Here is a 22,073-nt window from a genome sequence, read left to right as displayed (position 1 = left end):
GATTCCTATTCACCTCAATGCTGAACTTTATTTTATTTGTTTGGCAATTGCCATTTTGGTGACGAGACTTATCCTGGACTCCTGAAATCCCTAAATAAAATAAACCTGACGGCGTGGAGCGAGTGCTTGGTGTGGCGTGTCAGCTTCTTCAGCACTGGGACACATAGGTGCTCGCTAACAGCACTTATGCCCACAGTCTGGGATAATTACTAATTAATACACAGAGAATATACGGTACGTATTTTTCCGTGTGTACGTGAGTTTCTGTGTGTTTGTGTTTGCTGGCACAGTAGGGGGCACAGGTGGTGCTTCGGACAGTCATCTCAGTCAGTCTCCCCATGGCATCTGGGTCTGTCCCGTGACCTCCTGCCAGCGGGCGTTGGACACTTCACGTGGCCTTAACGTGCACCTAGCCTGGCACAAGCGTCGTGGTGACGTCACCACCACTTAGTGTTGTTGTTGCTGCGTGTGCTGCAGATTACAGAATCAGATAATAAATCGCTGGATGGCTCTGTGCACGGGGAGAACACTTTCCGTGTGAATGTGGACATTTGAATCCAGGGACAACATTCGACAATGATTGCAAAGCAAAACTGCCACGTTTCACAAAATGTGTTATATTAAGCACTGAGGATCTTACCCGTGTCATATCGAAGTTAAACGAGAAAATCGTGAAACTGTGCTGGCAGTTGTGCACAAGAACATCAGATGACAACGTTTTAGAGTGAAGAGACTATTAATAAATCGACAACGTGAACGAGACAATATCCATGAGAGGGAGGAGTCTTTAAATAGAAGAGATATTCTTTGGGTCACGTAGATAGAGAAATACAAAAAAAATCACGACGTTTCAATCGCAACACGAGCAATCGTCTTCAAGTGAAAAAATACAGCAGGCGGACTGCTGAGGCAGGGGAAGAAATACAGCGAGTATGAATTTCTGCAGTCACGAAAGCTTTAAGTCAAAATAGAAGACACTTGAGGTATTGTGCCGCGTCCGTGAGACAGCACGTGCACAATTTCGTCAGGTCCTGCAACTCTCATATCAGGACTCTACGACACATTCGCCACTATTGAGTCGTGACATAGCCACCTATCGATATGATCGATTGTAATCTTTTTTTTTCACATCAAAATTGACATCACAGTATTTTATTTCCGTGAATAAACAATGTCATCGGACCCATGGTCGAGATAGGTGGAAAATCTTTGGATCATCAAGGTCATCATGGTCATAAAGGTCAAGGTCAGCATCGTCATCAAGGTCATCAAGGTTAACATGATCATCATGGTCACCAAGGTCAACATGATCATCAAGGTCAACATTATCATCAAGGTCATCATGATCATCATGGTCATCAAGGTCAACATGATCGTCAAGGTCATCAAGGTCACCATGATAATCATGGTCATCAAAGTCAACATGATTGTTAAGGTCAAAATCATCATCAAGGTCATCAAGGGCAACCTGATCATCAAGGTCGTCATGGTCATCACGGTCAACATGATCAAGTTCATCAAGGTCAACCTGATCATCAAGGTCATCAAGGTCTTCGCCGTGTCATGCTGGGAAGAAACTGCGGTGACTTTTCAGCATTTGAGAAGCAGGATACCTGAGGCATCCACCGGTTTAAAATCGGTACCGATTCGTCGATCGTGGGAAACCAAACCGGAGAGGAGGCGTTTGGCCAATCGAGTGGTCTCTCTCTCTCCCACAACGCACGCCGCTTTGTTGCCATCGGGAAAACGGCAAAAAATCATCGTGGCACCGCAGAGGAACACGAACACGGCGCTCGGGAAACGCTCTCCACGCGGCGCGGCGTAAAACATCAAAGAGGCAACAAACTATTGTTTATTTATGTAACCTGGGACCCAAGGAATGCTCTTAGGTGCTTTTTTTTGGAACGCGGCCGTCATTATACCCCACTAAAAGCTATTGTACAAAACACAGCGTTGTTATATAATTTCGGGGGGAGCGTGAGTCTGAGATCCACAGTAAAACTAGAAACTATTTCTATTTATTTTTTTCACCAGCTAAGGCCCACTGAGCTACGTGGCTCTTCTTCAGATTGCGACCCGGCGATCGCAAATGACAGCTCAACGAAGCGGCTTTTCATCACGTGGACATTTTATAGCAATAGCCAAAGACTCGAAACGCGTGACGTTCATTCTTAATGTCCACGCGGCCACGGGAACACGCAAACTCCAAATATACAGCAACAGGCGTCAGGGTCGGGATCGAACCCATGACCTCCTGCATACCAGGCGAGGGAGTTAACATCTCCTAGCCACCGCGGCACCCCGATTCAAGCCCGCAGATACAACGCGGCCGTAATTTCGATTTACCCGATGGCAGGTGCGCAAAGCGTCGCAGAGTGAAAGGGCCGGCACGGGGAAATACGGCCGGGTGACGTTGGGAGTTGCCGAATTAAAAAAAAACAACAACACGAGCGTGTACTTTACGCACATTACACAGAAAATACCACATTCACGAATTAAACATGCATGGTTTGCATTTTGATTGTTTGTGTTGTGGTTATTGCAAACATGATCCCTTGTATAAAGGTGTCAGCTTTGGTGCCAGATAAAAGGGTAAACACCTATTACTATATCTTGCTACTGGCAAAAATGGTCTCATGATGTAAATGCTTACCCCGAGCTCTCAATACTCTGATAGTGCGCTGTTTTTGAGTTGTATGCCTTTTGGCGTCATCTGGTCCAACACCAGTGGAGACGAGGCTCTAAGAAAATCCGTCTCGGGTGTGGACCAATCAATTTCAAGGACAGTACATATCATTATCAGAGTTGTCTCTTTTTGTTTGCATTTTGACTGCTTGTGTTGTGGTTATTGCAAACTTGATGCCTCGAATAAAGGTGTCAGTTTTGGTGCCAGATAAAAGGGTAAAAACCTATTACTACAAAAAATGGGAGTTTAAATTACTTTGCCTTTTGGCAGATCGTCCTTTCTAAAAAATTCCATTGGCAACTGTTTAACAAAACGCGCGTGCCGTGACGCTTGTACGCACACACAAAGATCCCCTGTGCACGTATAGCCTGTGCAGGCTGTTGGGTCACGTGCTGGTGAGCGAGCGCCTACGAAGGCTGGAGGCGGCACACCCGGGAACGGTACGGCAAGCACCACGCCCGATGGCCACATTGCTCTCCCCGGTGCTGATGTCACCGCTATTGGTCACGAGCGGGAATCAACCTCTGCTCTCCGTGTTTGTGGCGCAGTGCACTAAACACTGCACTACCGCTCCACAAACACATACGCACGCACGTACGTATACGCACAGGCAAAGATCTCCTGTATAGCCTTACGAAACTGTTGGGGCAAGGGCTGTTAGCGAGCATTTATGAAGTCTGGTACGGCACACGAGGGAGTGGGTGACCAGCACCACACCCGGCCACCTTTGTCTCCCACGTTGGGTATGCTTACACATCACACCTTTGTCTCCCACGTTGGGTATGCTACCACACATCACACCAGGTAGTCATTTGAGGCTGAGTCGACCTAGGGAGAGGCTAAGTTCAAATAATCGTCGCCGGTGTTGGCCGTGAGAGGGAATCGAACTCGGTTCCGTCGGTTTCTTAGCGCAGCGTAGCACTAACCGCTGCGCCACCGCTCCCCGTACGAGGCAAACACTCGTACAATAGAAGTGACGAGGAGGACTGGAGGTGCCTCTCGGTGCTTGAACTGATAATCTCCCCAGCCGGATAAGCATTAAGCTGGTAATTCGAGGCTTCACACTGCCGACTGCGTTCTAATCGTGACTCTCATGCCTGCCCGCGTCATAAGCACGCAGCGACGCACACGCACGACACACACGTAGTGACACACACGCAGTGACACACACGCAGTGACACACACGCAGTGACACACACGTAGTGACACACACACAGCTACACTCAACGCAGCACACACACGCAGATACACACACGCAGCGACGCACGACACACACGCAGTGACACACACGCGCACGACACACACGCAGATACACACACGCAGTGACACACACGCACGACACACACGCACCACACACACGTAGTGACACACACGCAGTGACACACGCGCACCACACACACGCAGTGACACACACGCAGCTACACTCAACGCACGACACACACGCAGTGACACGCACGACACACACGCAGCGTCACACACGCAGCGACACACACGCAGCGACACACACGCACGACACACACGTGCAGCGACACACACGCAGCGCCACACACGCACGACGCACGCGCACGACACACACGTGCAGCGACACACACGCAGCGTCACACACGCAGCGTCACACACGCAGCGTCACACACGCAGCGTCACACACGCAGCGTCACACACGCAGCGTCACACACGCAGCGTCACACACGCAGCGACAAACACGCACGACACACACGCATTGACACACACGCATGACACACACGTGCAGCGACACACACGCACGACACACACGCACGACACACACGCATGACACACACGTGCAGCGACACACACGCACGACACACACGCACGACACACACGCACGACATACACGCAGTAACACACACGCACGACACACACGCGCAGTGACACACACGCACGACACACACACAGTGACACACACGCACGACACACACACAGTGACACACACGCACGACGCACGCGCACGACGCACGCGCACGACACACACGCAGTGACACACACACACGACACACACGCAGCTACACACGTAGCGTCCTGCCTTCATGGATGTAAACAATGATCACTTTATAATAGATTTCATTTATTGATCTTCAGCCATGATCTATCCTCTACTAGATGAGCACCCCATCTCCCACGATCCGCCTGGCACGCGAGCCCATGTCATCGCTCCATCTTCCACGTCCTGAACTAAAACTATTTTTATTTCACCAGGTGCAAGGTCCCCAGAGCTCTGTAGCTTTTTTTCAGAAGCGACCTGACCACAAATGACAGCTCAACGAAGCGCATTATCATCACGTGGACATTTATAGTCGCCAAATACTCTCAATGCGTAATGTCGATTCTAAACGTGGAAGGGAAAACCGCAGGACACGGAGGAAAGTCCACACAATCACCGGGACAAACATTGAAACTACAAATATACAGCAGCAGGCGTCAGGGTCGTGATGGAACCCACGACCTCCTGTAGACCAGGCGAGGTAGTGAACATCTCATAGCCACCGTGATGATGGAGAGAGACACGCAAACTCCAGATATACAGCAGCAGGCGTCAGGGTCGTGATGGAACCCACGACCTCCTGTATACCACGCGAGGTAGTGAACATCTCACAGCCACCGTGATGATGATGATGAGAGAGAGAGAGACACGCAAGCTCCAAATATACAGCAGCAGCAGGCGTCAGGGTCGTGATGGAACCCACGACCTCCTGTATACCACGCGAGGTAGTGAACATCTCACAGCCACCGTGATGATGATGATGAGAGAGAGAGACATGCAAACTCCAAATATACAGCAGCAGCAGGCGTCAGGGTCGTGATCGAACCCACGACCTCCTGTATACCACGCGAGGTAGTGAACATCTCACAGCCACCGCGATGATGATGATAGAGAGAGGCACGCAAACTCCAAATACACAGCAGCAGGCGTCAGGGTCGTGATGGAACCCACGACCTCCTGTATACCAGGCGAGGTTGTTAACATCTCACAGCCACCGTGATGATGATGATAGAGAGAGGCACGCAAACTCCAAATACACAGCAGCAGGCGTCAGGGTCGTGATGGAACCCACGACCTCCTGTACACCAGGCGAGGTAGTTAACATCTCATAGCCATCGTGATGATGATGGAGAGAGACACGCAAACTCCAGATATACAGCAGCAGGCGTCAGGGTCGTGATGGAACCCACGACCTCCTGTATACCAGGCGAGGTAGTGAACATCTCCTAGCCACCGCGGCCCACCCCGTGTGCACACAACGCTCCTTTCTCCATTTCCACTCGGCGCTCGGCACTCGCTAATCTCCTGCAAGCACAGTTTGGAGTCATCGTCACCCAGTGAACTTAACGGCGACTGCCTCGCTTTGCTGACGGTGTCTGCGACAGCCCCCCAGAAGTGACCGAAGCAATCAAACCTCATGACAAGTGGTGCCCCTCACGCGATAACAGTAATCGCAAGCCGAGACGTGAAACGTAATTCATATTTAAGGCAACATTGCACACTATAAGCCCAGGGCATCATCGCTATTATTAGGACTCGCTTGCGTCATCATGACATCTATTCATTTTATTTTTTTGGAACGTCCTCCTGCATTGCGATGTTTTCCCGATTCCTCTTTTTTTTGCTTCTGGGAGTAAATTGGAACACTGAGATACGCGAGGCGCATGTGCGCCATACCCTGGCCGCCTCGCAGCCCATCAAGTTTGTGAGTTCCGCCAAATCTCGACGTGATCCACCAGCCCTCACTCCCAAGGCGCTGCATCAAAGGTGTGCACCTCCACGCCCGGCTCTCTCGCCGGCTCATCACCATGGCCACCAGAGGACACTCCGGCTCCAGTCCGGGATGTGTGTCTGACTCCGGCTCCAGTCCGGGATGTGTGTCTGACTGCGGCTCCAGTCCGGGATGTGTGTCTGACTGCGGCTCCAGTCCGGGATGTGTGTCTAACTCCGGCTCCAGTCCGGGATGTGTGTCTGACTCCGGCTCCAGTCCGGGATGTGTGTCTGACTCCGGCTCCAGTCCGGGATGTGTGTCTGACTCCGGCTCCAGTCCGGGATGTGTGTCTGACTCCGGCTCCAGTCCGGGATGTGTGTCTGACTCCGGCTCCAGGTTTTCTGGGTCTCAGGTGACGCGTACAGGTGTTTAAGGGAATGATTGGAATGTGGCGGCAGCGACTTCGACCAAGGGTCTCTATCTCGACGAGTCGGCGTGAAATTTATCACTGTAACACCGTTTCTCAATCGTCGCTTTCATATCCCGAATGTTTGCTCAAAGCGCGTGTCGCCTTCAAGTGCAAAGGCCCGAGAAGGAGTCTCCAACCTGGTGGAATGGAGGCAGCAGGAGCGGTCACCGCTCGCGTCAAGATCGCCCGATTCAACCGATTTCTGTAAATACGGCACGGTCCGTATGCATGCGCACCACGTGTGCTTGTTTGCACTACCTCGTCTTAGATAAATGTTCGCTTTCAGACCTATTCAATTTTTGCACAATGACGGAACACGTTTGCTTTGGATTTTGGGCTTGCAGCGTCGCAGTGTAAAGTAACCTTCACACCCAGGGTGTATTTTGCGCAAAGAGTTGAAGAGAGGCACCGTCCTGTAGAACACCGCCCTGTGGAACACCGCCCTACAGGCTACGATTGAAGGAATCTTTGCCGTGTACCCATGCGCCCATTCCCTCTCGTCGAGCGAAAGAACGCGGACTCGTGAAAAATATCTTGCGCAGAGTTAAACAAACCACACTGCAAGTGCGATGTGGTGAAGTGTGAACCGTCAGGTACGTCACAGTACAACCACGTGTACTCTGGTGTATAACAAGCAGACCACTCCACTCAGCTACCCCTACACAACCACGCGTACTCTGGTGGAACGAGCCGAGTACTCCACTCAGCTACCCCGATACAACCACGTGTACTCTGGTGGAACAAGACGACTACCCAACTCAGCTACCCCGATACAACCACGTGTACTCTGGTGTATAACAAGCTGACTACTCCACTCAGCTACCCCAGTACAACCACGTGTACTCTGGTGTAACAAGCAGACTACTTCACTCAGCTACCCCTACACAACCACGTGTACTCTGGTGGAACGAGCCGAGTACTCCACTCAGCTACCCCTACACAACCACGTGTACTCTGGTGTAACAAGCGGACTACTCCACTCAGCTACCCCTACACAACCACGTGTACTCTGGTGGAACGAGCCGAGTACTCCACTCAGCTACCCCGATACAACCACGTGTACTCTGGTGGAACAAGACGACTACCCAACTCAGCTACCCCGATACAACCACGTGTACTCTGGTGGAACAAGACGACTACCCAACTCAGCTACCCCGATACAACCACGTGTACTCTGGTGTAACAAGCAGACTACTCCACTCAGCTACCCCGATACAACCACGTGTACTCTGGTGGAACAAGACGACTACCCAACTCAGCTACCCCGATACAACCACGTGTACTCTGGTGGAACAAGACGACTACCCAACTCAGCTACCCCGATACAACCACGTGTACTCTGATGTAACAAGCAGACTACTCCACTCAGCTACACCCCTCCTGGGTGTCGTCGTGGAATGGATCACGAAATAAATACAAAATACCCAGCTGTAGTCCCGTTGCTTTATTCAAATCCCCATAGCAGCGTTGTCCATTGCAAGGCCCACGGTGGCCTTTCGTGAAAACTCCCCCCATCATCATCACCATCATCGTTGTCGTCGTGGTGCTGCTGTCAAACCCCACGACGGCTTCAAATGGTGCGGCGGTCCTCACACTGACGATGTCTTAGAGCCCCCCCCCCCCCCGTTAAGGCTAAACGAGCGCTGGCCCCCCACAAGGGGACGGAGGCGGCGTGGCGCTGTCCCGCACTGTGTCGCCTCTCTCCTGCCCCCCTCTCTCCTGCCCCCCCTCTCCTCCCCCCTCTCTCCTGCCCCCCCCCTCTCCTGCCCCCCTCTCCCGCCTCCTCCGCTCGTTGTTTCGTAATCCGAAAACACGCGCACGTTTCGCATTTTCAGATATTTAATCAGATTCCACGAAGAGTCGCGGCTTTCATTGTACAATATGCAGCACCCCCCTCTGTTGTGTCGTGTTTATTTAGTCGCTGCTGTTGCCACGAGCGATAAGTGTCCAAGTGCACCCCGGGACAATGACGCTGTCCTCCGCAACGCTACGACAGCCCCCGTCAACAGTCTCGGGTTGAAAGTTGCACGCAACTGAAGCAAGTGCAGGGGAGTGCCTGTGCAGTGATGCAGATGCATTCCGACTGATGCAAGCAAGAGGGGGGAGGAATGTGGGGGAATGCACACACACACACCAACACACATATACACACACACACTAACACACACCAACACACATATACACACACACACATATACACACATACCCACACACACACATACACACATATACCCACACACACACATACACACATATACCCACACATACACACACACACGTGCAGCGTGTACACACATCGATACACATGTACCCACATACACACACCGACACACATATACACACATATACACACACACACACATATACCCACACACACATATACCCACACACCCATATACCCACACACACACACCGACACATCATATATATACACACACACACCAACACACATATACACACACATACACACACGTGCAGCGTGTACACACACCGATACACATGTACCCACATACACACACCGACACACACATACACACCATTAAACATATAAACCCACAAAGACAAATATCCCCCGTTTAGCCTTAACAGAATGTTGGGGCAAGTGCTTTTAGCGAGCGCATATGAAGAACGGAACGGTACACAAGGGGGTGGGAGGCCCACGCCCGGCCGCCTTTGTCTCTCCAATGGCGATGTTTACACATCGCACCAGGTACTCATTTGAGGCTGAGTCGACCTAGGGGAGGCCCAGGACCGGTTCAGATATCCACCACTGTTATTAGTCTTGAGCGGGGATCGAACTCCGGTCGGACGGTGCGCAGTGAAGTGCGCTAGCCACCACATTACCGCCCCCCACAAACAGCCACGCACGAAGGCACACCGGGATGTGCACACTCGCACGCACACGCACGACACACACAGACAACACACTCACAACACACACAGAGACGACACACACAGAGACGACACACACAAAGACAACACAGAGACAACACACAAAGACAACACAGACAACACACACAGAGACAACACAGAGACAACACACACAGAGACAACACACACAGAGACAACACACACACAGACAACACACACACACAGACAACACATGCGCAGGCACGGAATTTTCTGTCACACCAACCGCTCCGTTTGTCTGCGGCATGCGCCTCTGACACGCTTTGTCCTGAGCTCCTCCACAACTGGGAACGCCGTTTAAATCTTCCCCCCGAGTTGTTGTTCCACGAGTGAAAAGGCCTCTCCCGTTCTCAGAGAAGATTTACACAGCCGGGCGCTCTCGCTGTGTGTCCCGCTGTGTCTGTATCTCTCTCTCTCGGTGTCTCTCTCGGTGTCTCTGTGTGTGTGTCCCTCTCTCTCGGTGTCTCTGTGTCTGTGTGTGTCCCTCTCTCTCGGTGTCTCTCTCGGTGTCTCTGTATGTGTCCCTCTCTCGGTGTCTCTCTCGGTGTCTCTGTGTGTGTCCCTCTCTCTCGGTGTCTCTCTCGGTGTCTCTGTGTCTGTGTGTGTCCCTCTCTCTCGGTGCCTCTCTCGGTGTCTGTGTGTGTCCCTCTCTCGGTGTCTCTCTCGGTGTCTCTGTGTCTGCGTGTGTCCCTCTCTTGGTGTCTCTGTGTCTGTGTGTTTCACTCTCTCGGTGTCTCTCTCGGTGTCTCTGTGTCTGTGTGTGTCTCTCTCTCGGTGTCTCTGTGTCTGTGTGTGTCCCTCTCTCTAAGTGTCTCTCTCGGTGTCTCTGTGTCTGTGTGTGTCCCTCTCTCTCGGTGTCTCTCTCGGTGTCTCTGTGTCTGTGTGTGTCCCTCTCTTGGTGTCTCTGTGTCTGTGTGTGTCCCTCTCTCGGTGTCTCTCTCGGTGTCTCTGTGTCTGTGTGTGTCTCTCTCTCGGTGTCTCTGTGTCTGTGTGTGTCCCTCTCTCTAAGTGTCTCTCTCGGTGTCTCTGTGTCTGTGTGTGTCCCTCTCTCTCGGTGTCTCTGTGTCTGTGTGTGTCCCTCTCTCTCGGTGTCTCTCTCGGTGTCTCTATGTCTGTGTGTGTCCCTCTCTCGGTGTCGCTCTCTCGATGTCCCTCTCGGTGTGTCTCTCAGCATGCCTGTGTGTGTGTCACTCTCTCTCTCGGTGTCTCTGTGTGTGTGTCTGTGTGTGTCTCTCTCCGAGTCTGTGTGTGTGTCTCTCTCTCTTGGAGTGTCTCTCAGTGTCTGTGTGTGTCTCTCTTTGAGTTTGTGTATGTGTCTCTCTTGTCTGTGTGTGTCTCTCTCTCAGTGTGTCTCTCGGTGTCTGTGTGTGTCTCTCTCTGAGTCTGTGTATGTGTCTCTCTTGTCTGTGTGTGTGTCTCTCTCTCAGTGTGTCTCTCGGCGTCTGTGTGTGTCTCTCTCTGAGTCTGTGTATGTGTCTCTCTCTTCTGTGTGTGTGTCTCTCTCTCAGTGTGTCTCTCGGTGCCTGTGTGTGTGTCTCGGTATCTCTGTATGTGTCTCAGGTCTCTCTGTGTGTGTGTCTCTCTCTCTGTGTGTGTCTCTCGGTGTCTCTGTGCGCGTGCCTCTCTCCCATCTCAAGAATGCTGCAGGAATTCCGTAACCCTCAGTTATCGCAAAATAAGCGACCTTGTTTATTGACAGTGTTTGACGTATGACCGATTGCACACTCGACTTGTTCCTCTTATTGCGTGCCTCTAAAATTAACGAGCCCAGGTTGTTCTTATGAATGGTGCCGTTGTAAAAAAATGATCACAATGCAATGCACAGGGTACAGATGTACACAGAGCGTTTGCTTCATGGGCGTGTACCGCGTGCTTGCCCCTGTTATTCATTGTCGCGTGAGTGGCTTACGGAGTTGCCGAGCAGTGGAGATGGAGCGATAAGGCGATGCGAAGGCAGCAGATAAGAGCGTTCATCGCGTTTTTTTGTTTGTCGGCTAATTGTTGGGTGAAGGATTTATCATTTTATCATTTGTTGCATTTTTTTTCTCGACTGGGCGTTTGTTCATCAAGGTTGTTGCCACTGCTTACATTCAAACGCACAGCCTGCTTCTTCACGTGCACTGCAAATCACGACCGTATATAAACGTATAATGATTTTTTTTAAATGTACAGCCCATTGTCAATTTTGCGGTGGCTAGGAGATGTTAACTACCTCGCCTGGTATGCAGGAGGTCGTGGGTTCGATCCCAACCCTGACGCCTGCTGCTGTATATTAGGAATTTGCATCTCTCTCTCTCCCCGTGGTCGTGTGGATTTTTCTCCGGTTTTCATACCCGTACGTACGTGTGTACGTTGAACTTGTTTCGCACCATACGTAGCCAACCGTGCTCATCGGAGGTGCGGAGGGGAAAGGAGGAGCGTCTTACCGAAGAGTCGAGGGCGAACTGCAGACCCCCGTGCTCAAACAGCACGAAGAAACGCCTCTGCCACTTCTAGGGAGACACACGGAGACCCCGCACACAGCACGAGCGTGCGCATCCCATTACCGCCACACTTCTGCCAATCACTCGGTCAACATCAACTACGCAAGAAAAACTCCGTTTTACATCTTCACGTATAAATTCACGCCACGTAGATATATCTTAGTCCACCGGCCTATTGGCATTCCAGAGGAATATTAACCCGCAGCCATTGTTTTACCAAACAAAAATTATATCTGGAATGGTTGTTTGACCTTCTCATCGGCAGACTTGTTAGAACGTCGAAGGCACCGATTCTCACGTGGCTACGTGCACACGCTGAAACGCGGGGAACCAGGCGATTATTCAGGGTGTTTCATAATCGCAATAAAAATGTCAAAAATAAAACTGTCAATCACAACCAATAGCAAGGGATAGGTTACGCCATCTCCCCACCACCCACGTTATGAGGCTGATGCCACTCCTCCACATCGAACACGAGCACTGAATGAAGTGGGCATGGCAATGTCCGAATTTTATCCCACAATGAAAGCAAACTCAGAAAGATCGAGGCGGAACAATTCCCTCCCCCGGTGATCCAGTGACTCGTCGCTATTCGGGTTCGAAACTCGCTTGCATCATCCAGTTTTTATTTATTTTAAGTTGTGAACGTAGCGGCCACTAGTGGCGGTCACACCGCACACATATACGAATCGGAATGCGCCGTTTGGAGAGCTAAAGAACCCGCCTTAAATCGAGGCATCACCTCGTCGCTATCCCCCTTCTCTCTGTCGAGTGTACCTCGCTCGCTCTCCTACCAAGGTGTACAGAGGCAGCGGTAGAGTCAAGGAAACTGCTCCAGATTTTCATTTCCATTCCCCCCCGCGGGGGAAACATCCCACGACCTCCGGATTGCTCGTGCCCAGCGTACTGCTGCCACCTGCACCCAGGGTTAACTCAATTGGTGAACCACACTCAGCTCTGGGAACCTGGGCCCAGACCATTTTTGCCGGTCGGGACAGCAGGCCGGCTCACCGTTGGGCAGTATGTGGGAATGGCGCATCAGGTGCACGTATGTGCACGTATGTGCACGTATGCCTATGTGCACGTACGTATGTGTACGTATGTGTACGTATGCCTACGTGCGTATATTGAACTTGTGGCCTAAGAGTGCACATAGCCTGGCACAGGCGCCGTGGTGACGTCACCGCCACTTAGTGGCGAATGGCGCTTGTTGATGAATTTCTTTGGTTCCGTACGTAGCCGACCGTGCTAAGTCGGAGGTGCGGGGGAAGGACAACAAACTGAGCACAAACAAGGCAGAAGGATGTGTACCTGTGATGTGGTATCACAGGCACACATCCTTCAAATTCCACACTCCACCACCGCCGCCCACACCCCCTCCCCCTCCCCCCGTCCGTCTTCATCGAGAAGCTTGCTTGCCCGGAACACGTCTGCTTGCACGTTGCAATAATTACTCCTATCTAATGGCTATTCAGGACAGACAAAATGCTTTAAATGCTACAGCCAGGCCCACACATACCACAGGATCACCGCTTCAAGCAGCACGTGGATTTAGTAAAACGATCCGGCGCAGGGTTTTTATTTCCCCCTTAAACGGCCATGCCAGGTGGCATCAACTGACGTTTGGACTCTGGAAAACGTTCCGTAAAATTGTGCGCACAATCAACGGTGTCCTGTTTATGTTCATCTCTAAGGTAAATGCGTTGTTGTTGTTGTTGTTCTTCTTTTCATTTTATGGTCACGCACGGCCTTTAGTCACAATCCACTGCTGGATAAGGGGTCCGGCCCCACGCCGCATCAGCGTTTGTGCGACCATACTTCGCCACGCCGGTCAATGCGTTGTGCCCATGGAGGGGAACACAAAGGCCGATGCAGCTTTCACCCGGCACTGCTTGTCGGCCGTGGCTGGGAATCAAATCCAAGTCTCTGGTTTCACAGCGCAGCACTCAAACCACTGCGCCACCTCTCGCCTTAATCTGAAGTAATAAGAATGGCTAGTGTAATTCGTGTAAATTTTTTAAAATAAAATCATACCGGCGAACCCATGAAGTAACGAGTACAAACGTCGTGCGAATTTTATTTTCTTATGTTTTGTTTTTATTATTTTATTTCCATTCTACGTGACTTTACCGAAAGAACCAAGAAGATGAGTAGAATTGTGTCTTTTTTTTATTCGTTTTTAAATAACACCAGAGTCAAATGCATCCCTTGTACGAAAAAAAATTCACACTTTTCATGACGTTTACGTGAATGAAAAGGCCAGTTTGCAGCGCAAACTCTACATTTACGTCAGTGGCTGTCAACGCATTTTAAATACTGTACGCACCGTGTGAGGGGCAGTGTGGCAGATCGCTCAACAGGGCTTGAGATTGTAGCCAGTGAGTTGCAGTTCTCAATGAAGCATTTCATGCAAACAAAAAAAGGCTTTGCCCACACTCTGCAGAATTCAGCGGCATAAACTGAGTTATTTTATCAGGAGGACGACTGGAGAAACTTTATGGAGCAGCGTGAGTTAATTATTTACCGTCACCACAAACGGCCAGAGAAACTTTCAAACGCTTCATTATAATTCCCTGGCAACTTGCTCGCGTTTCTGGCGAATGGTGTTGCAACAACTTGTGCGGTGCGGTTAGTGGGACGGGGCTAGGCACGCCAAAAGGTTTTTGGAGGCCCAGGGAGGAAAAAAAATACCTGAGAAGGCCCCCGTTTGAGGCCTCCTCGGCCCTTTGCTGGCCTCTTCTGAGGCCCATTCGGCCCTTTCTAAGGCCCCTCCTAAGGGCTACTCTTGGCCTATTGCGCCATCTGCCTGCCACCCAACCCTTCTCAGTGGTCCCGGGGCGGGGGGTGGCCGAGGCCGTTAGCTGGCCGTGTTGTATCCGCGTACCCGTGATCGATGTCCGGCATTCTCAAAGTTCGTCCCCTCCGGAGCCAGGCACAGCCACCCTCCGTACACCGGCCTCGCCTGGAGAGACGAGAACATCGACACGTTACAGCGACGCAAGCAAGCGGGCGCGAGACGACGCCCGGGGCAACACCGCGCCGCAGCAACGGCGACATCGGTGCCGGTAAACTGCGTGACGTGACCGCACATGTCGATGTGAGCGTTCGCCTTTTGTGGATTAAATCAATACATGCATCGCTCGGGAGTGTGTCAATCCGCTGCAGGCGTAGGCCTCCCTCTGCCGTGTTGGCCATGAGGGTTGTTTGATCACACTTCACCATGTGAGTTAGTGCGGGTTGGGTTTGGGTGTCCAGGTCACCATTGAGATACTACTGCTGCCACGGTGGTGAGATGTTAACTACCTCGCTTGGTATGCATGAGGTCATGGGTTGGACCCCGACTCAGCCTCAAATGAGTACCCGGTGCGGTGTGTAGTAAACCTCGCCACCAGGGAGACAAAGGCGGTCGGGCGTGGTGCTGGCCACCCACCCCCTCGTGTGCCACAGTGCCAGGCTTCATAGGTGCTGCTACTCGCTAGCAGCACTTGCCCCAACATTCTGTTACAGGCTACACGGGAGATTCATTGTATTTTGTACAGATGTGTGAACACGTGTGCTTCATGCTCATCGTGACTGAGTGAAGTTGTGTTTTGTACAGATGTGTGAACACGTGTGTTTCATGCTCATCGTGACTGAGTGAAGTTGTGTTTTGTACAGATGTGTGAACACGTGTGTTTCATGCTCATCGTGACTGAGTGAAGTTGTGTTTTGTACAGATATGTGAACACGTGTGTTTCATGCTCATCGTGACTGAGTGAAGTTGTGTTTTATACAGATGTGTGAACACGTGTGTTTCATGCTCATCGTGACTGAGTGAAGTTGTGTTTTATACAGATGTGTGAACACGTGTGTTTCATGCTCATCGTGACTGAGTGAAGTTGTGTTTTGTACAGATGTGTGAACACGTGTGTTTCATGCTCATCGTGACTGAGTGAAGTTGTGTTTTGTACAGATGTGTGAACACGTGTGTTTCATGCTCATCGTGACTGAGTGAAGTTGTGTTTTGTACAGATGTGTGAACACGTGTGTTTCATGCTCATCGTGACTGAGTGAAGTTGTGTTTTGTACAGACGTGTGAACACGTGTGTTTCATGCTCATCGTGACTGAGTGAAGTTGTGTTTTGTACAGATGTGTGAACACGTGTGTTTCATGCTTATCGTGACTGAGTGAAGTTGTGTTTTGTACAGATGTGTGAACACGTGTGTTTCATGCTCATCGTGACTGAGTGAAGTTGTGTTTTGTACAGATGTGTGAACACGTGTGTTTCATGCTCATCGTGACTGAGTGAAGTTGTGTTTTGTACAGATGTGTGAACACGTGTGTTTCATGCTCATCGTGACTGAGTGAAGTTGTGTTTTGCAAGCGAAATAAAGGAGATGCATTAGGGTGCTTTTGTGTTTGTTTTTTTACTAAGCACACACAGATGTCTGGCAAATGGCCCCGTGTGTCCAGACGACGTCTCTACCTGACGGCGGAGGTAACAATATGGGAACTCTTCTCGGGTTCCCATAGTCAACGTCGCTCATTCATTTGTTGTTTATTTCCTGATTGTGTTGTGTGTCACCCCATGCCAGAGGACAACCCGTCGAAGTAGACATCGCACAACTACTACGACAGGGCTCCGTTCACGTGACCTCCTATCCGCACCAGATGGGCAAGCACATTCCCGCACGCCCTGCCAGAGACCATAATGTTTTTAATTCTCAGAGCTCGCACTTGGCCAGATTAAGTGCGAAAGCAAACTTAATAGGATGGCTTTTTTTCAGCAGGAAGCTTCACTAGCAGCTCACTCCACTTGAGAATGGTGAATTCAAACATTTAAAAAATCGTTAAGCGAGCACCAACTCAACTGGTAAGCAACCCAACGCACGGAAACGTGTCCCCAAAAACATAAAAATATATAATAACAAAAACAATAAATATAATAAAAACAATATATAATAACAAAAACAATATATAATAAAAACAATAAATATAATAACAAAAACAATATTCTACGTACTAAAATATTAGAATTTTTCGAACATACAGAGACGGTGCATCTGGGTTGCATCCCCAAAGTGGTCCTTAAAAATCAAATAATTTCCACCGATTCTCAGCCCCCCCCCCTTCCCTCTCAACCGTGCTCGCAGCACCAGTGACGGACACTCTCCGAAATTAACCCCTTTACTAAGCGACGCTGAGCAAAGCTCCGGGCGGCGGCGGGGGGGGAGGTGTGACGGCTATCGATTACAACCCTACGGCACGAATCCACGCGGCTCAACTCGACCAAAACAAATCTTTAAAAAAATCTGAAAAAAGTGAAAATCAGCGCCAATAAGGCGCAAGTCCAACCCGGCTCACGCGTCGCCAGCCACGCGCGCGCCCGCCGCCTCTCAATGAGCAGAGAACCAGAGTGGAAATGCGAGCAGCCCCCCTTCCCTACCGGCCCCTGCCACTAATCCGGTGTGCGGTGCGCCACGTCAAACGGGACAACACAGAGAGCGGGGCGGCGGGGAGAGTTTGGCACGGAGAGCCGCTGGGCGGTTTCCAACTTTGGGTTTGTTTCTCCTGCGCCTGTGGGCGGTCTGTTGGGGGCGGTCTGTTGACAACACGGGGGGCGGGCGGGCGGGGGGGGGGGGGTCAGTTCTACCCGTGACCGCTTAATGCAGTAATTGTCTTAATGATGCACACTCGCTCACCTGCTCTAACACGATCTCGCTATTGGCACACGTTTGGCCACGCGCGTGCACCGTGTGAGAACTCCTCAACGTCTTCAATGTCGAAGGCTAAGGTGCAGTGCTGTAAGTGCTCGCTCGTGCCACTGCTGACGGAATGGATCTCCACCTTTCCGCGGTCCAACCCAATTTTTCTTTTTGCATCCACTATGGGTTTCCATTGCTTCAACCGCGGCGCCAGGAGACTGAATCGCACTGCCTGCCTCTGGATTGCAAGTCCAGTGTGCTAAGCATGTCACCAGGGCAGCATCCCAGCGTTTCTCAGTCGTTGCTTCACTGCACTCGGCAACTTGTCCAAATCTCCTTCCGCATGTGCCAGAAGGGTCTTCAGGCTCCAGCCTGGAGTTTGGAAAATCACCTCCACTCAAACGTAGACCTTTCTTTAGGTGCTTACAATCTGCACACGCCTGATGATTGCGAAACGCACAATTTACACACGCCGCAAGAGGGGGGAGCCGTTTCGAATTGAGATACGGATCATTGCGAGTGTGTCCGTTGAGAGGACTGATTCACATTAAGATAGAGGTATTGTGCCCGTGTGTGAGTTTGTATACATCGCATGCGTGACGTGCAGAGAGCTCATCAACATTGAGATCTTGTCATGTCAATTTTAATGACTCTATTATGATTACGTTTGTCTACCCAGGAAAGCCTCACTGAGCCTCCAGGCTCTTTTTCAGGAGGGTCATGCTGAGTATAGGCGCCAGGAAATGTGAACTACCTCACCTGGTATACAGGTGGTCGTCGGTTCGATCCTGACCCTGACGCCCGCTGCTGTGTATTTAGAATTTGCATGTTCTCCCCGTAGTCGTGTGGATTGTTCTCCGGGTGCTACACGGGATCCCCCTCCACATTTCGAAAAACACGTTTCGAGTATTTGGTCGCTATACATTTCTACGCGATAAACCCCTCCGTCGAACTATCATTTGTGGCCAGGTCGCTTCTCAATAAGAGCTATAAAGCTCAGTGGGCCTTGCCGGGTAAAATAAAAATGGTTTAGTTTCGTGTTTTCATAGCACAGGGCGATGTTGCTATGGGATAATCCCAATTGAGGCAATGTGACAGGTACATTTTCAGCATTGGGGTGTATGGCCAACACAAGTTACATTGTGTACGTGTTTTTTTGGTCCAGCGAATAATAAATCGCGACCGTAATCATGATATCATCGTGGCCACCCAAACTTTTCCTCAGAGGAAGTGGAAAAAAAATGTTGATCTCTCACGGATGTTAGTCTCGGCTCGATGACCAAACTAACGCAGTCGTTTGCACTTTATATTTTAATCTCGCTTCGGTGAAGCCACGGCAGCAACCGCCGACGCCACGCCGGTCCCCCACGAGGTCTCCGTAAGTGCCACGGAAATCGATGTTGCACCGGAGCCATTGACGCCGCCACCGCCCCCCCCCCCCTCTCTCTCACCGAGCGTCGACGGCACGCACCGCCACGCCGTGTCGGGATCCGCGAGAGCGAGGCCGGGCGTGCCGGCGCGCGGTTCGAAAACGCTCGCGGGCCCACGTGAGACGGCCGCGGGGACGCTTTGACGAGCGATCCCAAACCACGGCACGGGTGACGCCCGCCCGCTCGCCCGCCCGCCCGCTCGCACGAGCAGCACTCTGACACTCAGACACGCGAGCGCGCACGCACGTACATAAACTGCTTACTGCGTGTGTGTGTACTTACAGCGAGGGAAAAAAGTATTTGATCCCCTGCTGATTTTGTACGTTTGCCCACTGACAAAGAAATGGTCAGTCTATAATTTTAATTGTAGGGTTATTTGAACAGTGAGAGACAGAATAACAACAACAACATCCAGAAAAACGCATGTCAAAAATGTTATACGTTGATTTGCATTTTAATGAGGGAAATAAGTATTTGACCCTCTCTCAATCAGAAAGATTTCTGGCTCCCAGGTGTCTTTTATACAGGTAACGAGCTGAGATTAGGAGCACACTCTTAAAGGGAGTGCTCCTAATCTCAGCTTGTTACCTGTATAAAAGACACCTGTCCACAGAAGCAATCAATCAGATTCCAAACTCTCCACCATGGCCAAGACCAAAGAGCTCTCCAAGGATGTCAGGGACAAAATTGTAGACCTATACAAGGCTGGAATGGGCTACAAGACCATTGTCAAGCAGCTTGGTGAGAAGGTGACAACAGTTGGTGCGATTATTCGCAAATGGAAGAAACACAAAAGAACTGTCAATCTCCCTCGGCCTGGGGCTCCATGCAATATCTCACCTCGTGGAGTTGCAACGATCATGAGAACGGTGAGGAATCAGCCCAGAACTACACGGGAGGATCTTGTCAATGATCTTAAGGCAGCTGGGACCATAGTCACCAAGAAAACAATTGGCAACACACTACGCCGTGAAGGACTGAAATCCTGCAGCACCCGCAAGGTCCCCCTGCTCAAGAAAGCACATATACATGCCCGTCTGAAGTTTGCCAGATTCAGAGGACAACTGGGTGAAAGTGTTGTGGTTAGATGAGACCAAAATGGAGCTTTTGGCATCAACTCAACTTGCCGTGTTTGGAGGAGGAGGAATGCTGCCTATGACCCCAAGAACACCATCCCCACCGTCAAACATGGAGGTGGAAACATGCTTTGGGGGTGTTTTTTCTGCTAAGGGAACAGGCCAACTTCACCGCATCAAAGGGACGATAGACGGGGCCATGTACCGTCAAATCTTGGGTGAGAACCTCCTTCCCTCAGCCAGGGCATTGAAAATGTGTCGTGGATGGGTATTCCAGCATGACAATGACCAAAAACACACGGCCAAGGCAACAAAGGAGTGGCTCAATAAAAAGCACATTAAGGTCCTGGAGTGGCCTAGCAAGTCTCCGGACCTTAATCCCATCGAAAATCTGTGAAGGGAGCTGAAGGTTCGAGTTGCCAAACGTCAGCCTCGAAACATTAATGACTTGGAGAAGATCTGCAAAGAGGAGTGGGACAAAATCCCTCCTGAGATGTGTGCAAACCTGGTGGCCAACTACAAGAAACGTCTGACCCCTGTGATTGCAAACACGGGTTTTGCCACCAAGTATTAAGTCGTGTTTTGCAGAGGGGTCAAATACTTGTTTCCCTCATTAAAATGCAAATCAATTTATAACATTTTTGACATACGTTTTCTGGATTTTGTTGTTATTCTGTCTCTCACTGTTAAAATAAACCTACCATTAAAATTACAGACTGACCATTTCTTTGTCAGTGGGCAAACGTACAAAATCAGAAGGGGATCAAATACTTTTTTCCCTCACTGTATGTACACTGTCGTGTATGCAGCACACTAACTACACGGGGACATATTTCAATCGTCATCCGATAGTTTACCAACATGTATTTTAGTGGGGGAGCGGTGGTGCTGCAGTTGGCACACTGCAACCCTGAAGCTGGCGATCAGGGTTCGATTCCCAACCACGGCGAATGCGAGACGGTCAGTTATATTAAATATGGGCTCGGGCTTCCTGTAGATCGACTCGGCATGAAACGAGTGCCTGACGCGGCGCGTAAACAGCGCTGGTGCGACCAGCAGCACAAGGGGAGCGAGCGGCGTGGGTCCCAGCTACGACCAACGTCAGTGGCTGGAGCGATACCCCAACTGACCCCGTGTCTCCACTTCACCAACGTGCACCGATTATGGCGACGAGGTACGGTCATAACCACAACTGGCAAAGAGTTGGGAGACCTTCATTCAGGACTGGGTGGATCATGGTTGATCCAGGTGGCGATGACGATGGCGACGACGACATCAACGAGCGACGCCTTCCTGGCCAGAGAGGGTGACGACGGTGGCCGTTGATGAATCTGGCGGTGACGATGACGATGATGATGCACGTTTTTAAGAATGGCACTCCTTTTGAGTTTGAGTGCCGGCTGCCAGAGCCTCAAGCGCCCTAACCCCAAACATCAATCGATGGCAATTAGAGGCGTACGACGACGTGTTCAGGGGCGGCCGTGGAGCTCGCGAGGTGACCCCTGACCCCACCCACCGCCCTCCGAGCCAGGACGCGGGGCCAGACCCTCGCTCCGCTGCTCTTGAGCGGAGAAGTGGGGAGCGAAGCTTTGTCTGCCACTGCCAAGGAGGGGTCCTTGTGCTC

At 50.9% G+C, this 22,073-nt stretch overlaps 1 protein-coding gene across 3 annotated transcripts in view; it reads right to left on the bottom strand.

Moving 5' to 3' along the window:
* Positions 1-22,073, bottom strand: part of LOC116949594 (myosin phosphatase Rho-interacting protein-like) — a 176,122-nt gene that overhangs the window by 128,057 nt on the left and 25,992 nt on the right. For 2 of the 3 annotated variants that reach the window (XM_032967055.2, XM_032967056.2), the window contains exons 2-3: positions 15,143-15,220; positions 12,202-12,267 (exon numbers count right to left, since the gene is read on the bottom strand). In XM_032967055.2, the coding sequence (XP_032822946.2) occupies positions 12,202-12,267; positions 15,143-15,220 (144 nt within the window). The remainder of the gene's footprint in view (positions 1-12,201; positions 12,268-15,142; positions 15,221-22,073) is intronic. The other variant, XM_032967058.2, reaches the window with a different exon arrangement.

This window comes from Petromyzon marinus, chromosome 37 (assembly GCF_048934315.1).
Source record: "Petromyzon marinus isolate PM22_M1 ecotype Great Lakes invasive population chromosome 37, UKy_Petmar_22M1.pri1.0, whole genome shotgun sequence".
Taxonomy (NCBI): domain Eukaryota; kingdom Metazoa; phylum Chordata; class Hyperoartia; order Petromyzontiformes; family Petromyzontidae; genus Petromyzon; species Petromyzon marinus.
This window is presented reverse-complemented; position numbering and strand designations above follow the sequence as displayed.